General features: G+C 50.3%; 1 protein-coding gene across 2 annotated transcripts in view; it reads right to left on the bottom strand.

Moving 5' to 3' along the window:
- LOC140385970 (uncharacterized) overlaps window positions 1–25215 on the bottom strand; it is a 105757-nt gene that overhangs the window by 29044 nt on the left and 51498 nt on the right. For both annotated transcript variants that reach the window (XM_072468621.1, XM_072468616.1), the window contains exons 6-7: window positions 20657–20800; window positions 3178–3238 (exon numbers count right to left, since the gene is read on the bottom strand). In XM_072468621.1, coding sequence (XP_072324722.1) covers window positions 3178–3238; window positions 20657–20800 — 205 coding nt within the window. The remainder of the gene's footprint in view (window positions 1–3177; window positions 3239–20656; window positions 20801–25215) is intronic.

Here is a 25215-nt window from a genome sequence, read left to right as displayed (position 1 = left end):
GGGACAGTGTAGAGGGAGCTTTACTCTGTTTCTAACCCTGTGCTGTACCTGTCCTGGGAGTGTTTGATGGGGACAGTGTAGAGGGAGCTTTACTTCGTATCTAACCCCGTGCTGTACCTGTCCTGGGAGTGTTTGATGGGGACAGTGTAGAGGGAGCTTTACTCTGTATCTAACCCCCTGCTGTACCTGTCCTGGGAGTGTTTGATCGGGACTGTGTAGAGGGTGCTTTACTCTGTATCTAACCCCGTGCTGTACCTGTCCTGGGAGTGTTTGATGGGGACATTGTAGAGGGAGCTTTACTCTGTATCTAACCCCGTGCTGTGCCTGTCCTGGGAGTGTTTGATGGGGACAGTGTAGAGGGAGCTTTACTCTGTATCTAACCCCGTGCTGTACCTGTCCTGGGAGTGTTTGATGGGGACAGTGTAGAGGGAGCTTTACTCTGTATCTAACCCCCTGCTGTACCTGTCCTGGGAGTGTTTGATCGGGACTGTGTAGAGGGTGCTTTACTCTGTATCTAACCCCGTGCTGTACCTGTCCTGGGAGTGTTTGATGGGGACATTGTAGAGGGAGCTTTACTCTGTATCTAACCCCCAGCTGTACCTGTCCTGGGAGTGTTTGATGGGGACATTGTAGAGGGAGCTTTACTCTGTATCTAACCCCATGCTGTACCTGTCCTGGGAGTGTTTGATGGGGACAGTGTAGAGGGAGCTTTACTCTGTATCTAACCCCGTGCTGTACCTGTCCTGGGAGTGTTTGATGGGGACAGTGTAGAGGGAGCTTTACTCTGTATCTAACCCCCAGCTGTACCTGTCCTGGGAGTGTTTGATGGGGACCGTGTCGAGTGAGTTTCTTTATAAGTTTTATGTTCTCTTCATTAAGGCTGATGAAGAGGTTCAGTGCATTGTATGGTTGAACATTAAGTGTTTATTGGTAACACATAACTCTATACAAATATACAGGGTATAGCCCAAGCGAGGGGTGAACTCTATGCTTACATCTACACAGGTCTGTGTTCAATAACTCTTCCTTGGTCATGTGACTCTTTACATTGCACTGTGGGTGGTACTGTTCTCCAGTCCTACATTAACCCTTGCTATGTCAATACCCTTATACTACATCTCCCCCCCAAGACTTTACCCAAACTTTCCGTTGTCAGCCCGCTACCTGCTTTGTTCGGGGACCATGAGTGTGTCCTTATCGCTCCAGACCGAGTGCCGACTCCATTACTTTGTGGTATGGACACGGCTTTTCATTTTCCTTGGGGTCCACCCTGACCTTTGGGGCAGTTGAAGGTGCCGCTCCATGTTTGGATGCCCCCCATCGGTGGGCTCACTCCGCAGCTTGTCCGTCAGCCCAACACTGGAGATCTTTCTTCTCTCTGTGCCTCACTGAGCTGTGCTCCTGTGAGTTGGTGGTGGCTACTCTCTTGCTCCGGTGTCGTCTTGGAGCTGTGCATGTTGGCTGGAGCTTGCAGTTTCTTTCCTGTGAAATCGACACACTGTGCGCCGGGAAACCTTGGAGCCTGCGGTTGGGCCACATCCCTCCGCCTTTCTACTGAAAACAGTCCGAGTCTATTCAGCCTCTCCACGCTCCATTCCATTTGCCTTTCTCATCGCATTTTGTCCCTTCGGACTTAAGGACACCGTGGTCACCGCCTTCAGCAATCTGTATAATTAGTTAATAAAAGAGTGAACTGGTTCTCCAGGCTACTGGGCTTGGTTGATGGATTTTGAGCTCTCTTACATTATCTTGCTTCTCAGATTCAAATGTGTGTCGAAGAATTTCAGAACCTTGCCAAGCTTTCCTGAAGATTGGATTGTTCCTTGCCTCTCAGTGATATCATTGGCCGATGGGCCCACTGGACGAAGCAGTGTGTTCACGCCTTCAGCCTCTGTCGTTTAGTTTATCACGTCTCTTTCAAATCTTTTTTGCCAAGGTGCCCAGTTTTGTTCTTGGTCCGGTGTTGGATTGGTGTGGGTTGGTGTGGTAATGTTGTTGTTTTGTCCCTGGTTACTACAGTGTAGCTGAGACCAGCTTTAGATGTTAAAGATGGCGCCGCGGTAACTGTTTCTTCAAAGCGTCTTGCGCTCCCATGACGCGAGGTTTATTCTTTGCAGCGATTTATTCAATTCAGCAAAGTTGGGGCCTCCTCAGCTTTTTCAGAACGCTTGTGCGTGGGTGAAAATCGATTCCTGCCTTTTGATGGGGCTTTGAAGTGTTCTGAAGACTTTCGAAGGGGCTGGTTTAGCACAGTGGGCTAAACAGCTGGCTTGTAATGCGGAACAAGGCCAGCAGCGCGGGTTCAATTCCCCTACCGGCCCCCCCCTGGACAAGCGCCGGAATGTGGCGACGAGGGGCTTTTCACAGTAACTTCATTGCAGCCGACTTGTGACAATACGCAATTATTATTATTATTAAAGACTAGTTCTGCCTCAGAGCTAATTTATTTGCTCAGACCTGCTGGATCCTTTGACTCTGCAATCGATGGCTACTCACAATGGGTTTAATCATGGAGTGGGGGCGGGGGTGGGTAGTGGTGGGTGGGGGGGGGGGGGGGAGGTTTCCGTCTGCCTGTCTCCTAGTTCTGTGATGGATATCTTCTTGGGTCTTTTCCGCGGTGTTTGAACTTCAGACTTTCAATTCGGCCAGCAAGCTGCTCCTCGCGTTGATCCAGATTTCGGATTTCTGCTCCGGTTTCTCTAAGGTTCAGGTTTTCCCATTGAGCTGCCATCATGTAGTATATTGTATGTTCTCTTCAGAACCTCACAAAGAGGTTTGGAGGTGTGTAACGTTGAACATTAACTGTTTATTGTAACGTGTAACTATATACAGGGTACAGCCCAAGGTGTGGGCGATCTCCATGCTTACTTCTATGCAGGTCTCTGTCCTGTCCACAACAGACTCTAATCTCAGGTCATGTGACTCTTTACAGCACACTGCGGACGGTTCTATTCTCCAGTTCCCACATTCCTCCTTGCTATGTCACACACCCTGAAACTACTTTATCCTATATCCAACACGCTGTGTAACTACCCTGGGAATATTTGATGGGACGGTGTCGAGGGAACTTTACTAGCTACCTGACCTGTGCTCGACCTGGAGTTTTTCCCTCTTCCCCACACCTCACGCGCACGCTAATTCATTCGCCGGAAACCATTTTGAAGTGTTGCATCATACCTTAAAGAGGTTGCTGAATGGAATTCTATCCCCAGATGTCCTCCTGGGAGTTTTAAATTCACTGTAGTCAACAGAATAGTTGGGAAGTTGTGTTATTAATTATTTTGTAGTAATAATTATATATTAAATCTTAATTATACAAATAGTTGAATTCATTCAGCTGTTCTTATTACAAGATAGTTGGCCTAACTGCCCCGTGCCTGTCCAGTGCTCCATGCCCATTTTCCCAGTTTTTTCCTCCCCTTGTCATCCCATCTGTTCTGATGATGCTAACTTCCACAACAACACCTCCAACAAGTCTTCCTTTTTCCTCAACCCAGGATTCACACCCTCAATATGGTCGTCAGGACCCTCAACGGTGTCCAACCCATTTCCCACCCTCTGCCCTCACACCCCTCCCAGAGCCATGGTAGTGTTTTCCCTGGTCCTCACTCTGTACCCCACCAGCCTCTGTCTACAAGGCATCATCCTCCGCTATTTCCGCCAACTCCAGTGTGATGCCACCACCAAACACACCTTCCCCAGCTCTCCCCTCTCAGCCCTGCACAGGGCCCATTCCCTCCCCCACACCCTGGTCCACTCCTCTCTCATCCCCAATACATCATCCCATTCCCACGGCACCTTCCCATGCAGTTGTAGGAGGTGCAATACCCTCCCCTTTACCTCCTCCCTCCTCACTGTCCAAAGCAAACACTCCTTCCAGGCGATACAGCAATTTACTTCTACTTCCTTCAATTTAGTTAATGTATTCACTGCTCACAATGCGTCTCCTCTACGTTGGGGAGATCAATCGCAGACTGGGTGACCGCTTTGCAGAACAGTCTGTAACCATGACCCTGACCTTCCTGTCGCTGTCCATTACAACCCCCCGTCCTGCTCCCAGGCCCACATGTCCGCCCTTGGCCTGCTGCAATGTTCCTGTGAAGCCCGGCGCAAATGGGAGGAGCAGCACATCATCCTCCGGTGAGGCGTTTTACAGCTTTCTGGACTCAACATTGAGTCCAACAACTCCGGATTGTGAACTCTGTGAACTCCGGACTGTGAACTCTGGACTGTGAACTCTGTGAACTCCGGACTGTGAACTCTGGACTGTGAACTCTGTGAACTCCGGACTGTGAACTCTGTGAACTCCGGACTGTGAACTCTGTGAACTCCGGACTGTGAACTCCGGACTGTGAACTCTGTGAACTCCGGACTGTGAACTCTGTGAACTCCGGACTGTGAACTCTGGACTGTGAACTCTGTGAACTCCGGACTGTGAACTCTGTGAACTCCGGATTGTGAACTCTGTGAACTCCGGACCGTGAACTCTGTGAACTCCGGACCATGAACTCTGTGAACTCCGGACCGTGAACTCTGTGAACTCCGGACTGTGAACTCTGTGAAGTCCGGACTGTGAACTCTGTGAACAGCGTACTGTGAACTTTGTGAACTCCGGGCTATGAACTCTGTGAACTCCGGACTGTGAACTCTGTGAACTCCGGACTGTGAACTCTGTGAACTCCGGACTGTGAACTCTGTGAACTCCGGACTGTGAACTCTGTGAACTCCGGACTGTGAACTCTGTGAACTCTGGACTGTGAACTCTGTGAACTCTGGACTGTGAACTCTGTGAACTCTGGACTGTGAACTCTGTGAACTCCGGACTGTGAACTCTGTGAACTCCGGACTGTGAACTCTGTGAACTCCGGACTGTGAACTCTGTGCTCCATATTGTTTACTTTCCTCTGGTGCCGTCCTGAACCTTGTTCTTGTGTTTTACTTTCAGACACACGAACCTTTATTCTGCTATTAACACATTCTGCTTTGTTTTCAGAAGGTGCTGGCCTTTATTCTGCTGTTAACATCTACTCTGGACAAAATTCTTTGCTTCTTTATTACTTCCATTCCTAGTCTCAGTTCCTTTCGTTCCCTAGCTTCATCATAATTTACACTCCCCTATCCTCGATCTTATCATCGACCTTCACTTTTTGTTCTCCCTGAACTTCCTCTTTCCCAGCCTCCCCTCAATTCCAAAGAGGAGTCACATTGGACTCAGAACGTGACCGCTGTTTCCCGCTCTAACAGGTGCTGACACATCTGTTTTTATTTCTGGTCCATGTCTGTGTTCATGCTTTACAGGAGCATCTCTCCAAACCCCTCGACAGCTCAACCAATCAGCCGATCCTATTCTTTGCACTTTTCTGGTTTAGCGAGCTTCTCTTTATGTGGATCTATGTGATACCTCTCAACCACGCTCTGGGTAGCAAGTTCCACATTCTCACCACTCTCTCGGTAAAGATATTTCCCCTGAAATCCCCAGCATAGTGTGGCACAGTGGTTCGCACTGTTGCTTCACAGCGGCAGGGTTCTGGATTCAATTCCTATCTTGGGTTACTGTCTGTGTGGAGTCTGCATGTTCTCCCCGTGTCTGCGTGGGCATCCTCCGCGTGCTCCCTCAGAGTAAAACAGACCCACTACAGCCCTCATAAGACCATAAGACATATGAGCAGAATTAGGCCACTCGGCCCATCGAGTCTGCTCCGCCATTCAATCATGGCTGATATTTTCTCATCCCCATTCTCCTGCCTTCGCCCCATAACCCCGATCCCCTTATTAATCAAGAACCTATCTATCTCTGTCTTAAAGACACTCAGTGAATTGGCCTCCACAGCCTTCTGTGGCAAAGAGTTCCACAGATTCACCACCCTCTGGCTGAAGAAATTCCTCCTCATCTCTGTTTTAAAGGATCATCCCTTTAGTCTGAGATGGTGTCCTCTGCTTCTAGTTTTTCCTACAAGTGGAAACATCCTCGCCACGTCCACTCTATCCAGGCCTCGCAATATCCTGTAAGTTTCAATAAGATCCCCCCCCCATCCTTCTAAACTCCAACGAGTACAGACCCAGAGTCCTCAACCGTTCCTCATACGACAAGCTCTTCATACAATGAACAAAGAACAAAGAAAAGTACAGCCCGGGAACAGGCCCTTCGGCCGTCCAAGCCCGTGCCGACCATGCTGCCCGACTAAACTACAATCTTCTACACTTCCTGGGTCCGTATCCCTCTATTCCCATCCTATTCTTGTATTTGTCAAGATGCCCCTTAAACATCACTATCGTCCCTGCTTCCACCACCTCCTCCGGCAGCGAGTTCCAGGTACCCACTACCCTCTGCGTAAAAAACTTGCCTCGTACATCTACTCTAAACCTTGCACATTCATTCCAGGGATCATTCTTGTGAACCTCCTCTGGACCCTTTCCAAGGTCAGCACATCCTTCCTTTGTCTAACTTCCTTGTTACCTCCTCAAAGAACTCTAACAGATTTGTCAGACACGACCTCCCCTTGACGAAGCCGTGCTGACTCAGTCCTATTTTACCATGCACTTCCAAGCACTCCGTAATCTCATCTTTAATAACAGACTCTAAAATCTTACCAATGACCGAAGTCAAGCTAACCGGCCTATAAGTAGAGTAACACTGACCCAGATCCAACCCTCAGAGTAACATAGACTCGGTAGAGTGCTTAGCGTAAGCCCCAAGGGCTTTCGTCCTTCCTGTCAGGGACTGTGCCATATATACGTAGAGATCTACAGTTGAGCCATACAGTACCAAGGCACTCTATCAGCCTGACGTCAGTGGTAGGGAAATTACTGGAGAGAATTCTTTGAGACAGGATCTACTCCCATTTGGAAGCAAGTGGACGTATTAGTGAGAGGCAGCATGGTTTTGTGAAGGTGAGGACGTGTCTCACTAACTTGATAGAGTTTTTCGAGGAGGTCACTAAGATGATTGATGCAGGTAGGGCAGTGGATGTTGTCTATATGGACTTCAGTAAGGCCTTTGATAAGGTCCCTTATGGCAGACTGGTACAAAAGGTGAAGTCACACGGGATCAGGGGTGAGCTGGCAAGGTGGATACAGAACTGGCAAGGTCATAGGAGGCAGAGAGTAGCAATGGAAGGATGCTTTTCTAATTGGAGGGCTGTGACCAGTGGTGTTCCACAGGGATCAGTGCTGGGACCTTTGCTGTTTGTAGTATATATAAATGATTTGGAGGAAAATGTAACTGGTCTGATTAGTAAGTTTGCAGACGACACAAAGGTTGGTGGAATTGCGGATAGCGATGAGGACTGTCAGAGGATACAGCAGGATTTAGATCGTTTGGAGACTTGGGCGGAGAAATGGCAGATGGAGTTTAATCTGGACAAATGTGAGGTAATGCATTTTGGAAGGTCTAATGCAGGTAGGGAATATACAGTGAATGGTAGAACCCTCAAGAGTATTGAAAGTCAGAGAGATCTAGGAGTACAGGTCCAGAGGTCACTGAAAGGAGCAACATGGGTGGAGAAGGTAGTCAAGAAGGCATACGGCATGCTTGCCTTCATTGGCCGGGGCATTGAGTATAAGAATTGGCAAGTCATGTTGCAGCTGTACATAATCTTAGTTAAGCCACACTTGGAGTATAGTGTTCATTTCTGGTTGTCACACTACCAGAAGGATGTGGAGGGTTTAGAGAGGGTGCAGAAGAGATTTACCAGAATGTTGCCTGGTATGGAGGGCATAAGCTATGAGGAGCGGTTGAATAAACTCGGTTTGTTCTCACTGGAACGACGGAGGTTGAGGGGCGACCTGATAGAGGTATACAAAATTATGAGGGGCATAGACAGAGTGGATAGTCAGAGGCTTTTCCCCAGGGTAGAGGGGTCAATTACTAGGGGGCATAGGTTTAAGGTGCGAGGGGCAAGGTTTAGAGTAGATGTACGAGGCAAGTTTTTTACACAGAGGGTAGTGGGTGCCTGGAACTCGCTGCCGGAGGAGGTGGTGGAAGCAGGGACGATAGTGACATTTCAGGGGCATCTTGACAAATACATGAATAGGATGGGAATAGAGGGATACGGACCCAGGAAGTGTAGAAGATTGTAGTTTAGTCGGGCAGCATGGTCGGCACGGGCTTGGAGGGCCGAAGGGCCTGTTCCTGTGCTGTATTTTTCTTTCTTCTTTGTTCTTTTGCAAGGAAGTTTTGCCGAACCTTTATCAATAACTGGTTCAGCTGGAACAGAAATATTATATCCAGTTCTGAGCACTCCACTTCTGGGTGCAGTTATACAGTCCGTTATAAAGAACAAACAAACAAAGAACAAAGAAATGTACAGCACAGGAACAGGCCCTTCGGCCCTCCAAGCCCGTGCCGACCATGCTGCCCGACTAAACTACAATCTTCTACACTTCCTGGGTCCGTATAAAGGATGTCATAACAAAGCATTTAGAAATACATAATATAATTAAATAGAGTCAGCATGGCTTCATGAGGGGAAATCATGCCTGACAAATTCATTAGAATTCTTTGAGGTGGTAAGAAGCAGGGTAGGTGAAGGGGAAGGTAGATGTAATGTACTTGATTTCCAAAAAGTGTTTGGTACGTTTTTTTTATTCGTTCATAGGACGTGGGCGTTGCCGGCTGTGCCAGCATTTATTGCCCATCCCTAATTGCCCTTGAGGGGGGCAGTTAAGAGTCACCCACATGGCTGTGGGTCTGGAGTCACGTGTAGGCCAGACCGGGTAAGGACGGCAGATTTCCTTCCCTAAAGGACATTAGTGAACCAGATGGGTTTTTCTAATTGAATTCAAATGTCACCATCTGCAGTGGCAGGGTTGGAACCTGGGCCCCCAGAGCAGTACTCTGGGTAAGTAGTCCAGTGACAATACCACTACGCCTCCCCAGGTACTGTAACAAATGCTACTTAATAGGATCCGAGGTAGTTTATTAGAACGGATAGAGGATTGGCTGACTGATGGAAAACAGAGAGAGTTGGGACCAGAGGGACAATTTCAGGATAGAAACCTGGAACCAGTGGAGTGTCACTGGGATCAGTGCTGGGAACACAATTATTGACAATATATATCAGTGACTTGAGACGAGGGAGGTGAATATATTATTGCCAAGTTTGTGGATAACATAAAAAAGGTGTGATGTGGAGATGCCGGCGTTGGACTGGGGTGAGCACAGTACGAAGTCTTACAACACCAGGTTAAAGTCCAACAGGTTTGTTTCAAACACTAGCTTTCGGAGCGCTGCTCCTTCCTCAGGTGAATGCATTCGCCTGAGGAAGGAGCAGCGCTCCGAAAGCTAGTGACATCGAAACAAACCTGTTGGACTTTAACCTGGTGTTTTAAGACTTCGTACTATAAAATAGGTGGGAAGGCAAGTGGTGTGGACGAGACAAGGAGTTTACAGAGGGATATGGACAGGTTTGGTGAGTGGGTAAAAACTTGGCAGATGGAATATAATGTAGGAAAGTGTGAAGTTAGCACTTTGGTAGGAAGAATAAAGGAGCTGAGTATTTAAATGGAGAGAGGCTGCAGAAAGCTGCAGCACTGAGGGGTCTGGGTGTCCTCGTGCCTAATTCACAAAAAGCTGCAGCACAGAGGGATGTGCGGGTCCTCATGTCTCAATCACTAAAAGCTAGCGTGCACAAGCTCAGCAGGCAATTGGGAAGGTAAATGGAATGTTGGCCTTTCTTTCAAAGGTGCTGGAGTATAAAAATAGAGAAGCCTTGTTAAAACTACACAAGGTACTAGTTAGACCACACCCGGAATTCTGTGAGTGGTTTTGATCCCCGTATCTAAGGAAAGATATACTGGCATTGGAGGCAAGTCCAGAGAAGGTTCACTCGGTTGATCCTGGGAATGGAGGGATTTTCTCATGAGGAGAGGTTGAGTAGGTTGGGCCTGGCCTCGCTGGACTTCAGAAGAATGAGAGACGACCTTATTGAGACAAATAAGGTTCTCAGGGAGTTTGACTGGGTCGATGCTGAGAGAGTCTAGGATCAGAGGGTATAATCTCAGAGTCAGGGAGTCACCCATTGCAGGGGCTGTTTAGCACAGGGCTAAATCGCTGGCTTTGAAAGCAGACCAAGGCAGGCCAGCAGCACGGTTCGATTCCCGTAACAGCCTCCCTGAACAGGTGCCGGAATGTGGCGACTAGGGGCTTTTCACAATAACTTCATTTGAAGCCTACTTGTGACAATAAGCGGTTTTCATTTCATTTCATTGCAGACAGAGATGTGGAGGAATTTCTTCACTTCGAGGGATGTGAATCTGTGGAATTCCATACTGCAGAGAGCTGTAAAGGCTGGGTCGTTACGTATGGTCGAGACTGAGAGACAGAGTTTTAATCAGTGAGGGTATTAAGGGTTATGGGGGTGAGGTGGGAAAGTGGAGTTGAGGATTGTATCAGATCAGCCATGATCTCACTGTATGGCAGAGAAAACCCGGTGGGCTGAATGGCCTCCTTCTGCTCCTTCATTTTATGGTTTTATGGTGAGTAATCCAGAGGCCTCAGCTAATTGCCTTGGGATGTGAGATCAAATAGCATCACAACAGCTGGCAGAATTCAAATTCAATGAATACATCTGGAATATCAAGCCAGTCTCAGTAATGATGACCACAAAACTATTAGCAGATGTTGAGATGGTTCACCAATGTTCTCCCCCATCTGTCCCCGGTCTGGCCTACAGGTGACTCCAGGGCAGCATGGTAGCACAGTGGTTAGCAATGTTGCTTCACAGCTCCAGGGTCCCAGGTTCGATTCCCGGCCTGGGTCACTGTCTGTGCGGAGTTTGCACGTTCTCCCCGTGTCTGCGTGGGTTTCCTCCGGGTTCCTCCCACAGTCCAAAGATGTGCAGGTTAGGTGGATTGGACATTCTGAATTCTCCCTCTGTGTACCCGAACAGGCGCCGGAATGTGGCGACTATGGGCTTTTCACAGTAACTTCATTGCAGTGTTCATAGATGTTGGGTCATAGAATTTAAAGTGCAGAAGGAGGACATTCGGCCCATCGAGTCTGCACCAGCTCTTGGAAAGAGCACCCTACCCAAGCCCACACTCCACCCTATCCCTATAACCCTGTAACCCCACCCAACACGAAGGGCAATTTAGCACGGCCAATCCACCTAACCTGCACATCTTTGGACTGTGGGAGGAAACCGGTGCACCCGGAGGAAACGCACGCAGACACGGGGAGAACGTGCAGACTCCGCACAGACAGTGACCCAAGCCGGGAATCGAACCTGGGACCCTGGGGTTGTGAAGCAATTGTGCTAACCACTGTGCTACCGTGCTGCCTCTAATGTTCATGTAAGCCTACTTGTGACAATAATAAAAAGATTAAGATTAAGACCCACAGCAATGTGGTCGATTGGTAACTGCCCTCTGAAATCACTCGTTTCAAGGGCTATTGGGGATGGATAATAAATGCTAACCCAGCCAGCGACGTCCACATCCACTGAAAATATTTTTAAATACACACTTTTGGAAAGAAGCAAGTATTTTGTTTCATAGAAGAGATAAATGGGATTAAGTTACAGCTTGAAATTTAATCAAGGGGTTTAAGGGGTTAATCTGTAGAAGGCGAGATACCCGAGAGTGAGTAACCAGGTAGAATCTAATCGAGGGGTTTGGAGAGTTTATCTATATAATGGTGGATATTCGAGTGACATTTATTTGGTGAATGTTGCCTCGTGTTTGCTGTTCTATTTTATTGCACAATCAGCTCACTTTTCTTTTTCGAGCTCATCTGGGCTGGCCGGGTTTCTGTCTGACTGGGTAAGGGGAGCTTTGTGTGTGTGTGCGGTTGTGTTTCCCTTTTTAAAATGAGAGATGACTTCCTTAAAACACAATTATATCATCAGACACAAAATATTGAATGGTATAACAACAAAGGCCCCAGCGCCCTTTGCCAGAACGACTTGTTCTCATAGAAATTCAAGTTTTTATTTCCCACAGTGAGAGTCAGTGTGTGTGGAACTGTATCCCAGTGAGAGTCAGTGTGTGGAACTGTATCCCAGTGAGAGTCAGTGTGTGGAACTGTATCCCAGTGAGAGTCAGTGTGTGTGGAACTGTATCCCAGTGAGAGTCAGTGTGTGGAACTGTATCCCAGTGAGAGTCAGTGTGTGTGGAACTGTACCCCAGTGAGAGTCAGTGTGTGTGGAACTGTATCCCAGTGAGAGTCACTGTGTGTGGAACAGTAACCCAGTGAGAGTCAGTGTGTGTGGAACTGTATCCCAGTGAGAGTCAGTGTGTGTGGAACTGTACCCCAGTGAGAGTCAGTGTGTGTGGAACTGTATCCCAGTGAGAGTCAGTGTGTGTGGAACTGTATCCCAGTGAGAGTCAGTGTGTGGAACTGTATCCCAGTGAGAGTCAGTGTGTGTGGAACTGTACCCCAGTGAGAGTCAGTGTGTGTGGAACTGTATCCCAGTGAGAGTCAGTGTGTGTGGAACTGTATCCCAGTGAGAGTCAGTGAGCGTGGAACTGTATCCCAGTGAGAGTAAGTCTGTGTGGAACTGTATCCCAGTGAGAGTCAGTGTGTGTGGAACTGTATCCCAGTGAGAGTCAGTGTGGGTGGAACTGTATCCCAGTGAGAGTCAGTATGTGTGGAACTGTAACCCAGTGAGAGTCAGTGTGTGTGGGACTGTATCCCAGTGAGAGTCAGTGTGTGGAACTGTAGCCCAGTGAGAGTCAGTGTGTGTGGAACTGTATCCCAGTGAGAGTCAGTGTGTGTGGAACTGTATCCCAGTGAGAGTCAGTGTGTGGAACTGTATCCTTGTGAGAGTCAGTGTGTGTGGAACTGTATCACAGTGAGAGTCAGTGTGTGGGGAACTGTATCCCAGTGAGAGTCAGTGTGTGTGGAACTGTATCTCAGTGAGAGTCAGTGTGTGTGGAACTGTGTCCCAGTGAGAGTCAGTGTGTGTGGAACTGTATCCCAGTGAGAGTCAGTGTGTGTGGAACTGTATCTCAGTGAAAGTCAGTGTGTGTGGAACTGTATCCCAGTGAGAGTAAGTCTGTGTGGAAATGTATCCCAGTGAGAGTCAGTGTGTGTGAAACCTGTACCCCAGTGAGGGCCAGTGTGTGTGGAACTGTATCCCAGTGAGAGTCAGTGTGTGTGGAACTGTATCCCAGTGAGAGTCAGTGTGTGTGGAACTGTATCCCAGTGAGAGTCAGTGTGTGTGGAACTGCATCCCAGTGAGAGTCAGTGTGTGTGGAGATGTATCCCAGTGAGAGTCAGTGTGTGTGGAACTGTATCCCAGTGAGAGTCAGTGTGTGTGGAACTGTATCCCAGTGAGAGTCAGTGTGTGTGGAACTGTATCCCAGTGAGAGTCAGTGTGTGTGGAACAGTATCCCAGTGAGAGTCAGCGTGTGTGGAACTCTATCCCAGTGAGAGTCTGTGTGTGGAACTGTATCCCAGTGAGAGTCAGCGTGTGTGGAACTCTATCCCAGTGAGAGTCAGTGTGCGTGGAACTGTATCCCAGTGAGAGTCAGTGTGTGTGGAACTGTATCCCAGTGAGAGTCAGTGTGTGTGGAACTCTATCCCAGTGAGAGTCAGTGTGTGTGGAACTGTATCCCAGTGAGAGTCAGTGTTGGTGGAACTGTATCCCAGTGAGAGTCAGTGTGTGTGGAACTCTATCCCAGTGAGAGTCAGTGTGTGTGGAACGGTATCCCAGTGAGAGTCAGTGTGTGTGGAACTCTATCCCAGTGAGAGTCAGTGTGTGTGGAACTCTATCCCAGTGAGAGTCAGTGTGTGTGGAACTGTATCCCAGTGAGAGTTAGTGTGTGTGGAACTGTATCCCAGTGAGACTCAGTGTGTGTGGAACTGTATCCCAGTGAGAGTCAGTGTGTGTGGAACTGTATCCCAGTGAGAGTCAGTGTGTGTGGAACTGTATCCCAGTGAGAGTCAGTGTCAGTGGAACTGTATCCCAGTGAGAGTCAGTGTGTGTGGAACTGTATCCCAGTGAGAGTCAGTGTGTGTGGAACTGTATGCCAGTGAGAGTCAGTGTGTGTGGAACTGTATCCGAGTGAGAGTCAGTGTGTGTGGAAATCTATCCCAGTGAGAGTCAGTGTGTGTGGAACTCTATCCCAGTGAGAGTCGGTGTGTGCGGAAATGTATCCCAGTGAGAGACAGTGTTTGTGGAACTGTATTCCAGTGAGAGCCAGTGTGTGCGGAAATGTATCCCAGTGAGAGTCAGTGTGTGTGAAACTGTACCCCAGTGAGAGTCAGTGTGTGTGGAACTGTATCCCAGTGAGGGTCAGTGTGTGTGGAACTTTATCCCAGTGAGAGTCAGTGTGTGTGGAACTGTATCCCAGTGAGGGTCAGTGTGTGTGGAACTGTATTCCAGTGAGAGTCAGTGTGTGTGGAACTGTATCCCAGTGAGAGTCAATGTGTGTGGAACTGTATCCCAGTGAGAGTCAGTGTGTGTGGAACTGTATCCCAGTGAGAGTCAGTGTGTGTGGAACTGAATCCCAGTGAGAGTCAGTGTGTGTGCAACTGTATCCCAGTGAGAGTCAGTGTGAGTGGAACTGTATCCCAGTGAGAGTCAGTGTGTGCGGAAATGTATCCCAGTGAGAGTCAGTGTGTGTGGAACTGTATCCCAGTGAGAGTCAGTGTGTGTGGAACTGTATCCCAGTGAGCGTCAGTGTGTGTGGAACTGTTTCCCAGTGAGAGTCAGTGTGTGTGGAACTGTATCCCAGTGGGAGTCAGTGTGTGTGGAACTGTATCCCAGTGAGAGTCAGTGTGTGTGAACTGAATCCCAGTGAGAGTCAGTGTGTGCAGAAATGTATCCCAGTGAGAGTCAGTGTGTGTGGAACAGTATCCCAGTGAGAGTCAGTGTGTGCGGAACTGTATCCCAGTGAGAGTCAGTGTGTGTGGAACTGTATCTCAGTGATAGTCAGTGTGTGTGGAACTGTATCCCAGTGAGAGTCAGTGTGTGTGGAACTGTACCCCAGTGAGAGTCAGTGTGTGTGGAACTGTATCCCAGTGAGAGCCAGTGTGTGTGGAACTGTATCCCAGTGAGAGTCAGTGTGTGCGGAAATGTATCCCAGTGAGAGTCAGTGTGAGTGGAACTGTATCCCAGTGAGAGTCAGTGTGTGTGGAACTGTATCTCAGTGAGAGTCAGTGTGTGCGGAAATGTATCCCAGTGAGAGTCAGTGTGTGTGGGACTGTATCCCAGTGAGAGTCAGTGTGTGCGGAACTGTATCCCAGTGAGAGTCAGTGTGTGTGGAACTGTATCTCAGTGAGAGTCAGTGTGTGTGGAACTGTATCCCAGTGAGAGTCAGTGTGTGTGGAACTGTACCCCAGTGAGAGTCAGTGTATGTGGGACTGTATCCCAGTGAGAGTCAGTGTGTGTGGAACTGTATCCCAGTGAGAGTCAGTGTGTGCGGAAATGTATCCCAGTGAGAGTCATTGTGAGTGGAACTGTATCCCAGTGAGAGTCAGTGTGTGTGGAAATGTATCCCAGTGAGAGTCAGTGTGAGTGGAACTGTATCCCAGTGAGAGTCAGTGTGTGTGGAACTGTACCCCAGTGAGAGTCAGTGTGTGTGGAACTGTACCCCAGTGAGAGTCAGTGTGTGTGGAACTGTATCCCAGTGAGAGTCAGTGTGTGTGGAACTGTATCCCAGTGAGCGTCAGTGTGTGTGTGGAACTGTATCCCAGTGAGAATCAGTGTGTGTGTGGAACTGTACCCCAGTGAGAGTCAGTGTGTGTGGAACTGTATCCCAGTGAGAGTCAGTGTGTGTGGAGCTGTATCCCAGTGAGAGTCAGTGTGTGTAGAACTGTATCCCAGTGAGAGTCTTTGTGTGTGGAACTGTATCCCAGTGAGAGTCAGTGAGTGTGGAACTGTACCCCAGTGAGAGTCAGTGAGTGTGGAACTGTATCCCAGTGAGAGTCAGTGTGTGGGACCCGTACCCCAGTGAGAGTCAGTGTGTGTGGAACTGTATCCCAGTGAGAGACAGTGTGTGTGGAACTGTATCCCAGTGAGAGTCAGTGTGTGTGGAAATGTATCCCAGTGAGAGTCAGTGTGTGTGGAACTGTATCCCAGTGAGAGTCAGTGTGTGTGGAAATGTATCCCAGTGAGAGTCAGTGTGTGTGGAACTGTATCCCAGTGAGAGTCAGTGTGTGTGGAACTGTATCCCAGTGAGAGTCAGTGTGTGTGGAACTGTATCCCAGTGAGAGTCAGTGTGTGTGGAACTGTATCCCAGTGAGAGTCAGTGTGTGTGGAACTGTTTCCCAGTGAGAGTCAGTGTGTGTGGAACTGTATCCCAGTGGGAGTCAGTGTGTGTGGAACTGTATCCCAGTGAGAGTCAGTGTGTGTGAACTGAATCCCAGTGAGAGTCAGTGTGTGCAGAAATGTATCCCAGTGAGAGTCAGTGTGTGTGGAACTGTATCCCAGTGAGAGTCAGTGTGTGTGCAACAGTATCCCAGTGAGAGTCAGTGTGTGCGGAACTGTATCCCAGTGAGAGTTAGTGTGTGTGGAACTGTATCTCAGTGAGAGTCAGTGTGTGTGGAACTGTATCCCAGTGAGAGTCAGTGTGTGTGGAACTGTACCCCAGTGAGAGTCAATGTGTGTGGAACTGTATCCCAGTGAGAGCCAGTGTGTGTGGAACTGTATCCCAGTGAGAGTCAGTGTGTGTGGAACTGTATCCCAGTGAGAGTCAGTGTGTGTGGAACTGTATGCCAGTGAGAGTCAGTGTGTGTGGAACTGTATCCGAGTGAGAGTCAGTGTGTGTGGAAATCTATCCCAGTGAGAGTCAGTGTGTGTGGAACTCTATCCCAGTGAGAGTCGGTGTGTGCGGAAATGTATCCCAGTGAGAGACAGTGTTTGTGGAACTGTATTCCAGTGAGAGCCAGTGTGTGCGGAAATGTATCCCAGTGAGAGTCAGTGTGTGTGAAACTGTACCCCAGTGAGAGTCAGTGTGTGTGGAACTGTATCCCAGTGAGGGTCAGTGTGTGTGGAACTTTATCCCAGTGAGAGTCAGTGTGTGTGGAACTGTATCCCAGTGAGGGTCAGTGTGTGTGGAACTGTATTCCAGTGAGAGTCAGTGTGTGTGGAACTGTATCCCAGTGAGAGTCAATGTGTGTGGAACTGTATCCCAGTGAGAGTCAGTGTGTGTGGAACTGTATCCCAGTGAGAGTCAGTGTGTGTGGAACTGAATCCCAGTGAGAGTCAGTGTGTGTGCAACTGTATCCCAGTGAGAGTCAGTGTGAGTGGAACTGTATCCCAGTGAGAGTCAGTGTGTGCGGAAATGTATCCCAGTGAGAGTCAGTGTGTGTGGAACTGTATCCCAGTGAGAGTCAGTGTGTGTGGAACTGTATCCCAGTGAGCGTCAGTGTGTGTGGAACTGTTTCCCAGTGAGAGTCAGTGTGTGTGGAACTGTATCCCAGTGGGAGTCAGTGTGTGTGGAACTGTATCCCAGTGAGAGTCAGTGTGTGTGAACTGAATCCCAGTGAGAGTCAGTGTGTGCAGAAATGTATCCCAGTGAGAGTCAGTGTGTGTGGAACAGTATCCCAGTGAGAGTCAGTGTGTGCGGAACTGTATCCCAGTGAGAGTCAGTGTGTGTGGAACTGTATCTCAGTGATAGTCAGTGTGTGTGGAACTGTATCCCAGTGAGAGTCAGTGTGTGTGGAACTGTACCCCAGTGAGAGTCAGTGTGTGTGGAACTGTATCCCAGTGAGAGCCAGTGTGTGTGGAACTGTATCCCAGTGAGAGTCAGTGTGTGCGGAAATGTATCCCAGTGAGAGTCAGTGTGAGTGGAACTGTATCCCAGTGAGAGTCAGTGTGTGTGGAACTGTATCTCAGTGAGAGTCAGTGTGTGCGGAAATGTATCCCAGTGAGAGTCAGTGTGTGTGGGACTGTATCCCAGTGAGAGTCAGTGTGTGCGGAACTGTATCCCAGTGAGAGTCAGTGTGTGTGGAACTGTATCTCAGTGAGAGTCAGTGTGTGTGGAACTGTATCCCAGTGAGAGTCAGTGTGTGTGGAACTGTACCCCAGTGAGAGTCAGTGTATGTGGGACTGTATCCCAGTGAGAGTCAGTGTGTGTGGAACTGTATCCCAGTGAGAGTCAGTGTGTGCGGAAATGTATCCCAGTGAGAGTCATTGTGAGTGGAACTGTATCCCAGTGAGAGTCAGTGTGTGTGGAAATGTATCCCAGTGAGAGTCAGTGTGAGTGGAACTGTATCCCAGTGAGAGTCAGTGTGTGTGGAACTGTACCCCAGTGAGAGTCAGTGTGTGTGGAACTGTACCCCAGTGAGAGTCAGTGTGTGTGGAACTGTATCCCAGTGAGAGTCAGTGTGTGTGGAACTGTATCCCAGTGAGAGTCAGTGTGTGTGTGGAACTGTATCCCAGTGAGAATCAGTGTGTGTGTGGAACTGTACCCCAGTGAGAGTCAGTGTGTGTGGAACTGTATCCCAGTGAGAGTCAGTGTGTGTGGAGCTGTATCCCAGTGAGAGTCAGTGTGTGTAGAACTGTATCCCAGTGAGAGTCTTTGTGTGTGGAACTGTATCCCAGTGAGAGTCAGTGAGTGTGGAACTGTACCCCAGTGAGAGTCAGTGAGTGTGGAACTGTATCCCAGTGAGAGTCAGTGTGTGGGACCCGTACCCCAGTGAGAGTCAGTGTGTGTGGAACTGTATCCCAGTGAGAGACAGTGTGTGTGGAACTGTATCCCAGTGAGAGTCAGTGTGTGTGGAAATGTATCCCAGTGAGAGTCAGTGTGTGTGGAACTGTATCCCAGTGAGAGTCAGTGTGTGTGGAAATGTATCCCAGTGAGAGTCAGTGTGTGTGGAACTGTATCCCAGTGAGAGTCAGTGTGTGTGGAACTGTATCCCAGTGAGAGTCAGTGTGTGTGGAACTGTATCCCAGTGAGAGTCAGTGTGTGTGGAACTGTATCCCAGTGAGAGTCAGTGTGTGTGGAACTGTTTCCCAGTGAGAGTCAGTGTGTGTGGAACTGTATCCCAGTGGGAGTCAGTGTGTGTGGAACTGTATCCCAGTGAGAGTCAGTGTGTGTGAACTGAATCCCAGTGAGAGTCAGTGTGTGCAGAAATGTATCCCAGTGAGAGTCAGTGTGTGTGGAACTGTATCCCAGTGAGAGTCAGTGTGTGTGCAACAGTATCCCAGTGAGAGTCAGTGTGTGCGGAACTGTATCCCAGTGAGAGTTAGTGTGTGTGGAACTGTATCTCAGTGAGAGTCAGTGTGTGTGGAACTGTATCCCAGTGAGAGTCAGTGTGTGTGGAACTGTACCCCAGTGAGAGTCAGTGTGTGTGGAACTGTATCCCAGTGAGAGCCAGTGTGTGTGGAACTGTATCCCAGTGAGAGTCAGTGTGTGCGGAAATGTATCCCAGTGAGAGTCAGTGTGAGTGGAACTGTATCCCAGTGAGAGTCAGTGTGTGTGGAACTGTATCTCAGTGAGAGTCAGTGTGTGCGGAAATGTATCCCAGTGAGAGTCAGTGTGTGTGGGACTGTATCCCAGTGAGAGTCAGTGTGTGCGGAACTGTATCCCAGTGAGAGTCAGTGTGTGTGGAACTGTATCTCAGTGAGAGTCAGTGTGTGTGGAACTGTATCCCAGTGAGAGTCAGTGTGTGTGGAACTGTACCCCAGTGAGAGTCAGTGTATGTGGGACTGTATCCCAGTGAGAGTCAGTGTGTGTGGAACTGTATCCCAGTGAGAGTCAGTGTGTGCGGAAATGTATCCCAGTGAGAGTCAGTGTGAGTGGAACTGTATCCCAGTGAGAGTCAGTGTGTGTGGAAATGTATCCCAGTGAGAGTCAGTGTGAGTGGAACTGTATCCCAGTGAGAGTCAGTGTGTGTGGAACTGTACCCCAGTGAGAGTCAGTGTGTGTGGAACTGTACCCCAGTGAGAGTCAGTGTGTGTGGAACTGTATCCCAGTGAGAGTCAGTGTGTGTGGAACTGTATCCCAGTGAGAGTCAGTGTGTGTGGAACTGTATCCCAGTGAGAATCAGTGTGTGTGTGGAACTGTACCCCAGTGAGAGTCAGTGTGTGTGGAACTGTATCCCAGTGAGAGTCAGTGTGTGTGGAGCTGTATCCCAGTGAGAGTCAGTGTGTGTAGAACTGTATCCCAGTGAGAGTCTTTGTGTGTGGAACTGTATCCCAGTGAGAGTCAGTGAGTGTGGAACTGTACCCCAGTGAGAGTCAGTGAGTGTGGAACTGTATCCCAGTGAGAGTCAGTGTGTGGGACCCGTACCCCAGTGAGAGTCAGTGTGTGTGGAACTGTATCCCAGTGAGAGTCAATGTGTGTGGAACTGTATCCCAGTGAGAGACAGTGTGTGTGGAACTGTATCCCAGTGAGAGTCAGTGTGTGTGGAAATGTATCCCAGTGAGAGTCAGTGTGTGTGGAAATGTATCCCAGTGAGAGTCAGTGTGTGTGGGACTGTACCCCAGTGAGAGTCAGTGTGTATGGAACTGTATCAGAGTGAGAGTCAGTGTGTGTGGAACTGTGTCCCAGTGAGAGTCAGTGTGTGTGGAACTGTATCCCAGTGAGAGTCAGTGTGTGTGGAAATGTATCCCAGTGAGAGTCAGTGTGTGTGGAACTGTATCCCAGTGAGAGTCAGTGTGTGTGGAACTGTATCCCAGTGAGAGTCAGTGTGTGTGGAACTGTACCCCAGTGAGAGTCAGTGTGTGTGGAACTGTATCCCAGTGACAAAACGTTGCCTCCTTACCAGCTGCCCAGCGGCCACGCTGTGTCTAGGTCAACACCCTCCAAAGCCAGGTCAAAGTTGATTCCGTTCAGGGAGTACAGCTGCTCTGTGATGTCCGATCTGAGCCTCTCTGACAGGAAGGGGTTCCTGGCGTAATACCAGTTACTGAAAAAGAGCAGCCAATGCAGTACATGTCAGTACGTGTCAGTATGTGTCTGTATGTGTCAGTACATGTCTGTACGTGTCAGTACATGTCAGCACGTGTTAGTACGTATCAGTACATGTCAGTATGTGTCTGTATGTGTCAGTTCATGTCAGTCCATGTGAGCACATATCAGTACGTTTCAGTGTTTGTCTCTACGTGTCAGTACATGTTAGTCCATGGCAGTGCATGTCAGCATGTGTCAGCACATGTCAGTATGTGTCAGCACATGTCAGTCCGTGTCAGCACGTGTCAGTACATGTCAGTATATGTCAGTCCGTGTCAGTACATATCAGTCCGTGTCAGTCCGTTTCAGTACATGTCAGTACATGTCAGTCCATGTCAGTACATGTCAGTCCGTGTCAGTCCGTGTCAGTCCATGTCAGTCCGTGCCAGCACGTGTCAGTCCATGTCACTACGTGTCAGTCCATGTCAGTCCGTGTCAGTACATGTCAGTCCGTGTCAGTCCATGTCAGTCCATGTCAGTCCGTGCCAGCACGTGTCAGTCCATGTCAGTCCATGTCAGTACCTGTCAGTCCATGTCAGTCCATGTCAGTACATGTCAGTCCGTGTCAGTCCATGTCAGTCCATGTCAGTCCATGTCAGTATGTGTCAGTCCATGTCAGTATGTGTCAGTCCATGTCAGTCCGTGTCAGTCCGTGTCAGTCCATGTCAGTCCATGTCAGTCCATGTCAGTATGTGTCAGTCCATGTCAGTATGTGTCAGTCCATGTCAGTACCTGTCAGTCCGTGTCAGTCCATGTCAGTCCGTGCCAGCACATGTCAGTCCATGTCAGTCCATGTCAGTATGTGTCAGTCCATGTCAGTCCGTGTCAGCACGTGTCAGTACATGTCAGCACATGTCAGTCCATGTCAGTACGTGTCAGTACATGTCAGTACATGTCAGTCCGTGTCAGTCCGTGTCAGTACGTGTCAGTACATGTCAGCCCGTGTCAGTACGTGTCAGACTAATGACGGGACAGATTACCACGTGGGGCTGGATTCTCCGTTCGCCGACGCCGAAATCTCGTTCGGTGAACGCCCGGAGAATCCAAGTTTATGACCGAATCGGGGCGGCACCGCTTTTGCTTCGCTTCGCCCCCTCCCGGGCACGGCGAACAGGACATTGCCTGGGGCCTGCCCCCCGATGCTTCGCCCCCTCCCGGGCACGGCGAACAGGACATTGCCTGGGGCCCGCCCCCCGAAGCTTCGCCCCCTCCCGGGCACGGCGAACAGGACATTGCCTGGGGCCCGCCCCCCGATGCTTCGCCCCCTCCCGGGCACGGCGAACAGGACATTGCCTGGGGCCCGCCCCCCGATGCTTCGCCCCCTCCCGGGCACGGCGAACAGGACATTGCCTGGGGCCCGCCCCCCGATGCTTCGCCCCCTCCCGGGCACGGCGAACAGGACATTGCCTGGGGCCCACCCCCCGATGCTTCGCCCCCTCCCGGGCACGGCGAACAGGACATTGCCTGGGGCCCGCCCCCCGATGCTTCGCCCCCTCCCGGGCACGGCGAACAGGACATTGCCTGGGGCCCGCCCCCCCGATGCTTCGCCCCCTCCCGGGCACGGCGAACAGGACATTGCCTGGGGCCCGCCCCCCGATGCTTCGCCCCCTCCTGGGCACGGCGAACTCCGTACCGATGGTCTCAGGACATTGCCTTGTGCCCGCCCCCCCGGATGCTTCGCCCCCTCCCGGGCATGGCGAACAGGACATTGCCTGGGGCCCGCCCCCCGATGCTTCGCCCCCTCCCGGGCACGGCGAACTCCGTACCGATGGTCTCAGGACATTGCCTGGGGCCCTCCCCCCGATGCTCCGCCCCCGACCGGCCGAGTTCCCGACGGCGTGGGACACGTGTGGTCTTATCCACGGAACACGGCGTGGCGGCTGCGGACTCAGTCCAGTGCCGCCACAGTCGGGGGGGAGGGGGGCATTTTCAGGGCAGTGGCACTGTGAGCTGGCCGAAGGGGGGGGACTATTTTTCAGGCCGGGTCCGCTAGCGGCCTCCGCCACGAAGCACTGCGCGGTCGCTGCAGGTCGCTGTGCGCAGCCATTGTCCCGGCAGTTGTCCAGGATGTATCGGCAGCTCGAGCCGGGTGGTCTACGCTGCCGTCCTGCTAACCCCCAGCAACACGGGGAAGTGGCCGTTTTGCGCCAGTTTTCCTGAGTAAAATCCACCGTTCCCACGCCAGCGTGAAGACATAGCCCCAGAACGGGAGAATCCTGCCCAATATAGTCTATCAGACTGTGCCAGCTCTTGGTGTCTGGTGCTCAAACACTTCAACCTGATTAATCTGACTCAGGCTGTCTGGGAAACCTTCCTCAGCTGTCACCAGCAATGCCAGGTGCCCTGGGTGTATGGAGGCCGGGATACGTATTCCTTCACGGGATGTGGGGGTCGCTGGTCAGGGCAGCATTTGTTTCCCATTTCTCATGACCCTTGAGAAGGAGGTGGTCAGCCGCCTTATTGAATGGCCGCTGTCCATGTGGTGCAGGTACACCCAGAGTGCTGTTAGGGAGGGGGTCGCAGGGGTTTGGCCCAGCGACAGTAAGGAGCGGCGAGGCAGGATGGGGAACTTGGTGGTTCTGTTGCCATGTGTCTACTGTCCATGTTCTTCACAATGGTAAACCTCGGGCTGGATTCTCCCATTCCACAGTCGCCTGTTTCCCGCTGTTCGCTGATTGCGGGGGGGGGGGGGGTTCTCTCTTCCCGCTGCTTGTCAGAGGTATTTCCCATTGAAGCTGCCCCACGCCATCGGGAACCCTGCGGGCGCTGTCACCGGCAACAGAGAGATCCCTTTTTTGTTTTTAATTTAGAATACCCAATTCTTTCTTTTCCAACTAAGTGGCAATTTAGCGCGGCCAATCTACCTACCCTGCTTATCTTTGGGTTGTGGGGGTGAGACCCACACAGACACGAGGAGAATGTGCAAGCTCCACACGGACAGTGACCCAGAGCCGGGATCGAAACTGGGACCTCGGCGCCGTGAGGCAGCAGTGCTAACCACTGCACCACCATGCTGACCCCTTGAAAGAACAAAGAACAATACAGCACAGGAACAGGCCCTTCGGCCCTCCCAGCCTGCGCCGACCATGGTACCTGCCTAAACTAAAACGATCTGCACTCACAAAATCTGTTTCATAGATTATCATAGAATTTACAGTGCAGAAGGAGGCCATTCGGCCCATCGCGTCTGCACCAGCTCTTGGAAAGAGCACCCTACCCAAGGTCAACACCTCCACCCTATCCCCATAACCCAGTAACCTCACCCAACACTAAGGGCAATTTTGGACACTATGGGCAATTTAGCACGGCCAATCCACCTAACCTGCACATCTTTGGACTGTGGGAGGAAACCGGAGCACCCGGAGGAAACCCACGCACACACAGGGAGGATGTGCAGACTCCGCACAGACAGTGACCCAAGCCAGAATCGAACCCGGGAACCTGGAGCTGTGAAGCAATTGTGCTATCCACAATGCTACCGTGCTGCCCGTATCCTTCCATTCCCATCCCATTCATGTATTTGTCAAGATGCCCCTTAAATGTCCCTGATTCCACCACCTCCTCCGTTAGCGAGTTCCAGGCACCCACTACCCTCTGTGTAAAAAACTTGCCTCCTACATCTACTCTAAACCTTGCCCCTCGCACCTTAAACCTATGCCCCCTAGTAATTGACCCCTCTACCCTGGGGAAAAGCCTCTGACTATCCACTCTGTCTATGCCCTTCATAATTTTGTATACCTCTATCAGGTCGCCCCTCAACCTCCCTCGTTCCAGTGAGAACAAACCGCGTTTATTCAACCGCTCCTCATAGCTAATGCCCTCCATACCAGGCAACATCCTGGTAAATCTGTTCTGCACCCTCTCTAAAGCCTCCACATCCTTCTGGCAGTGTGGTGACCAGAATTGAACTTAAGGTGAAGGAACCCTTAGGGAGCAGTGACCACACTATGATAGAATTTACCCTGCAGTTTGAGGGAGAAGCTGCAATCAGATGTAACGGTATTACAATTAAATAAGGGTAACTACAAAGACATGAGGGAGGAGCTGGCCAGAGTTGATTGGAAAAGGAGCCGAGCAGGGAAGACAGTGGAACAGCAATGGCAGGAGTTTTTTGGGGTTACAAAGAACAAAGAACAAAGAAAATTACAGCACAGGAACAGGCCCTTCGGCCCTCCCAGCCTGCGCCGATCCAGATCCTTTATCTAAACCTGTCACCTATTTTCCAAGGATCTACTTCCCTCTGTTCCCCGCCCGTTCATATATCTGTCCAGATGCATCTTGAATGATGCGATCGTGCCCGCCTCTACCACCTCCGCTGGCAAAGCGTTCCAGGCACCCACCACCCTCTGCGTAAAAAACTTTCCACGCACA

This window comes from Scyliorhinus torazame, chromosome 2 (assembly GCF_047496885.1).
Source record: "Scyliorhinus torazame isolate Kashiwa2021f chromosome 2, sScyTor2.1, whole genome shotgun sequence".
NCBI lineage: Eukaryota > Metazoa > Chordata > Chondrichthyes > Carcharhiniformes > Scyliorhinidae > Scyliorhinus > Scyliorhinus torazame.
Note: the sequence above shows the minus strand (reverse complement) of the source record. Positions and strands in the feature narration are given on the sequence as shown.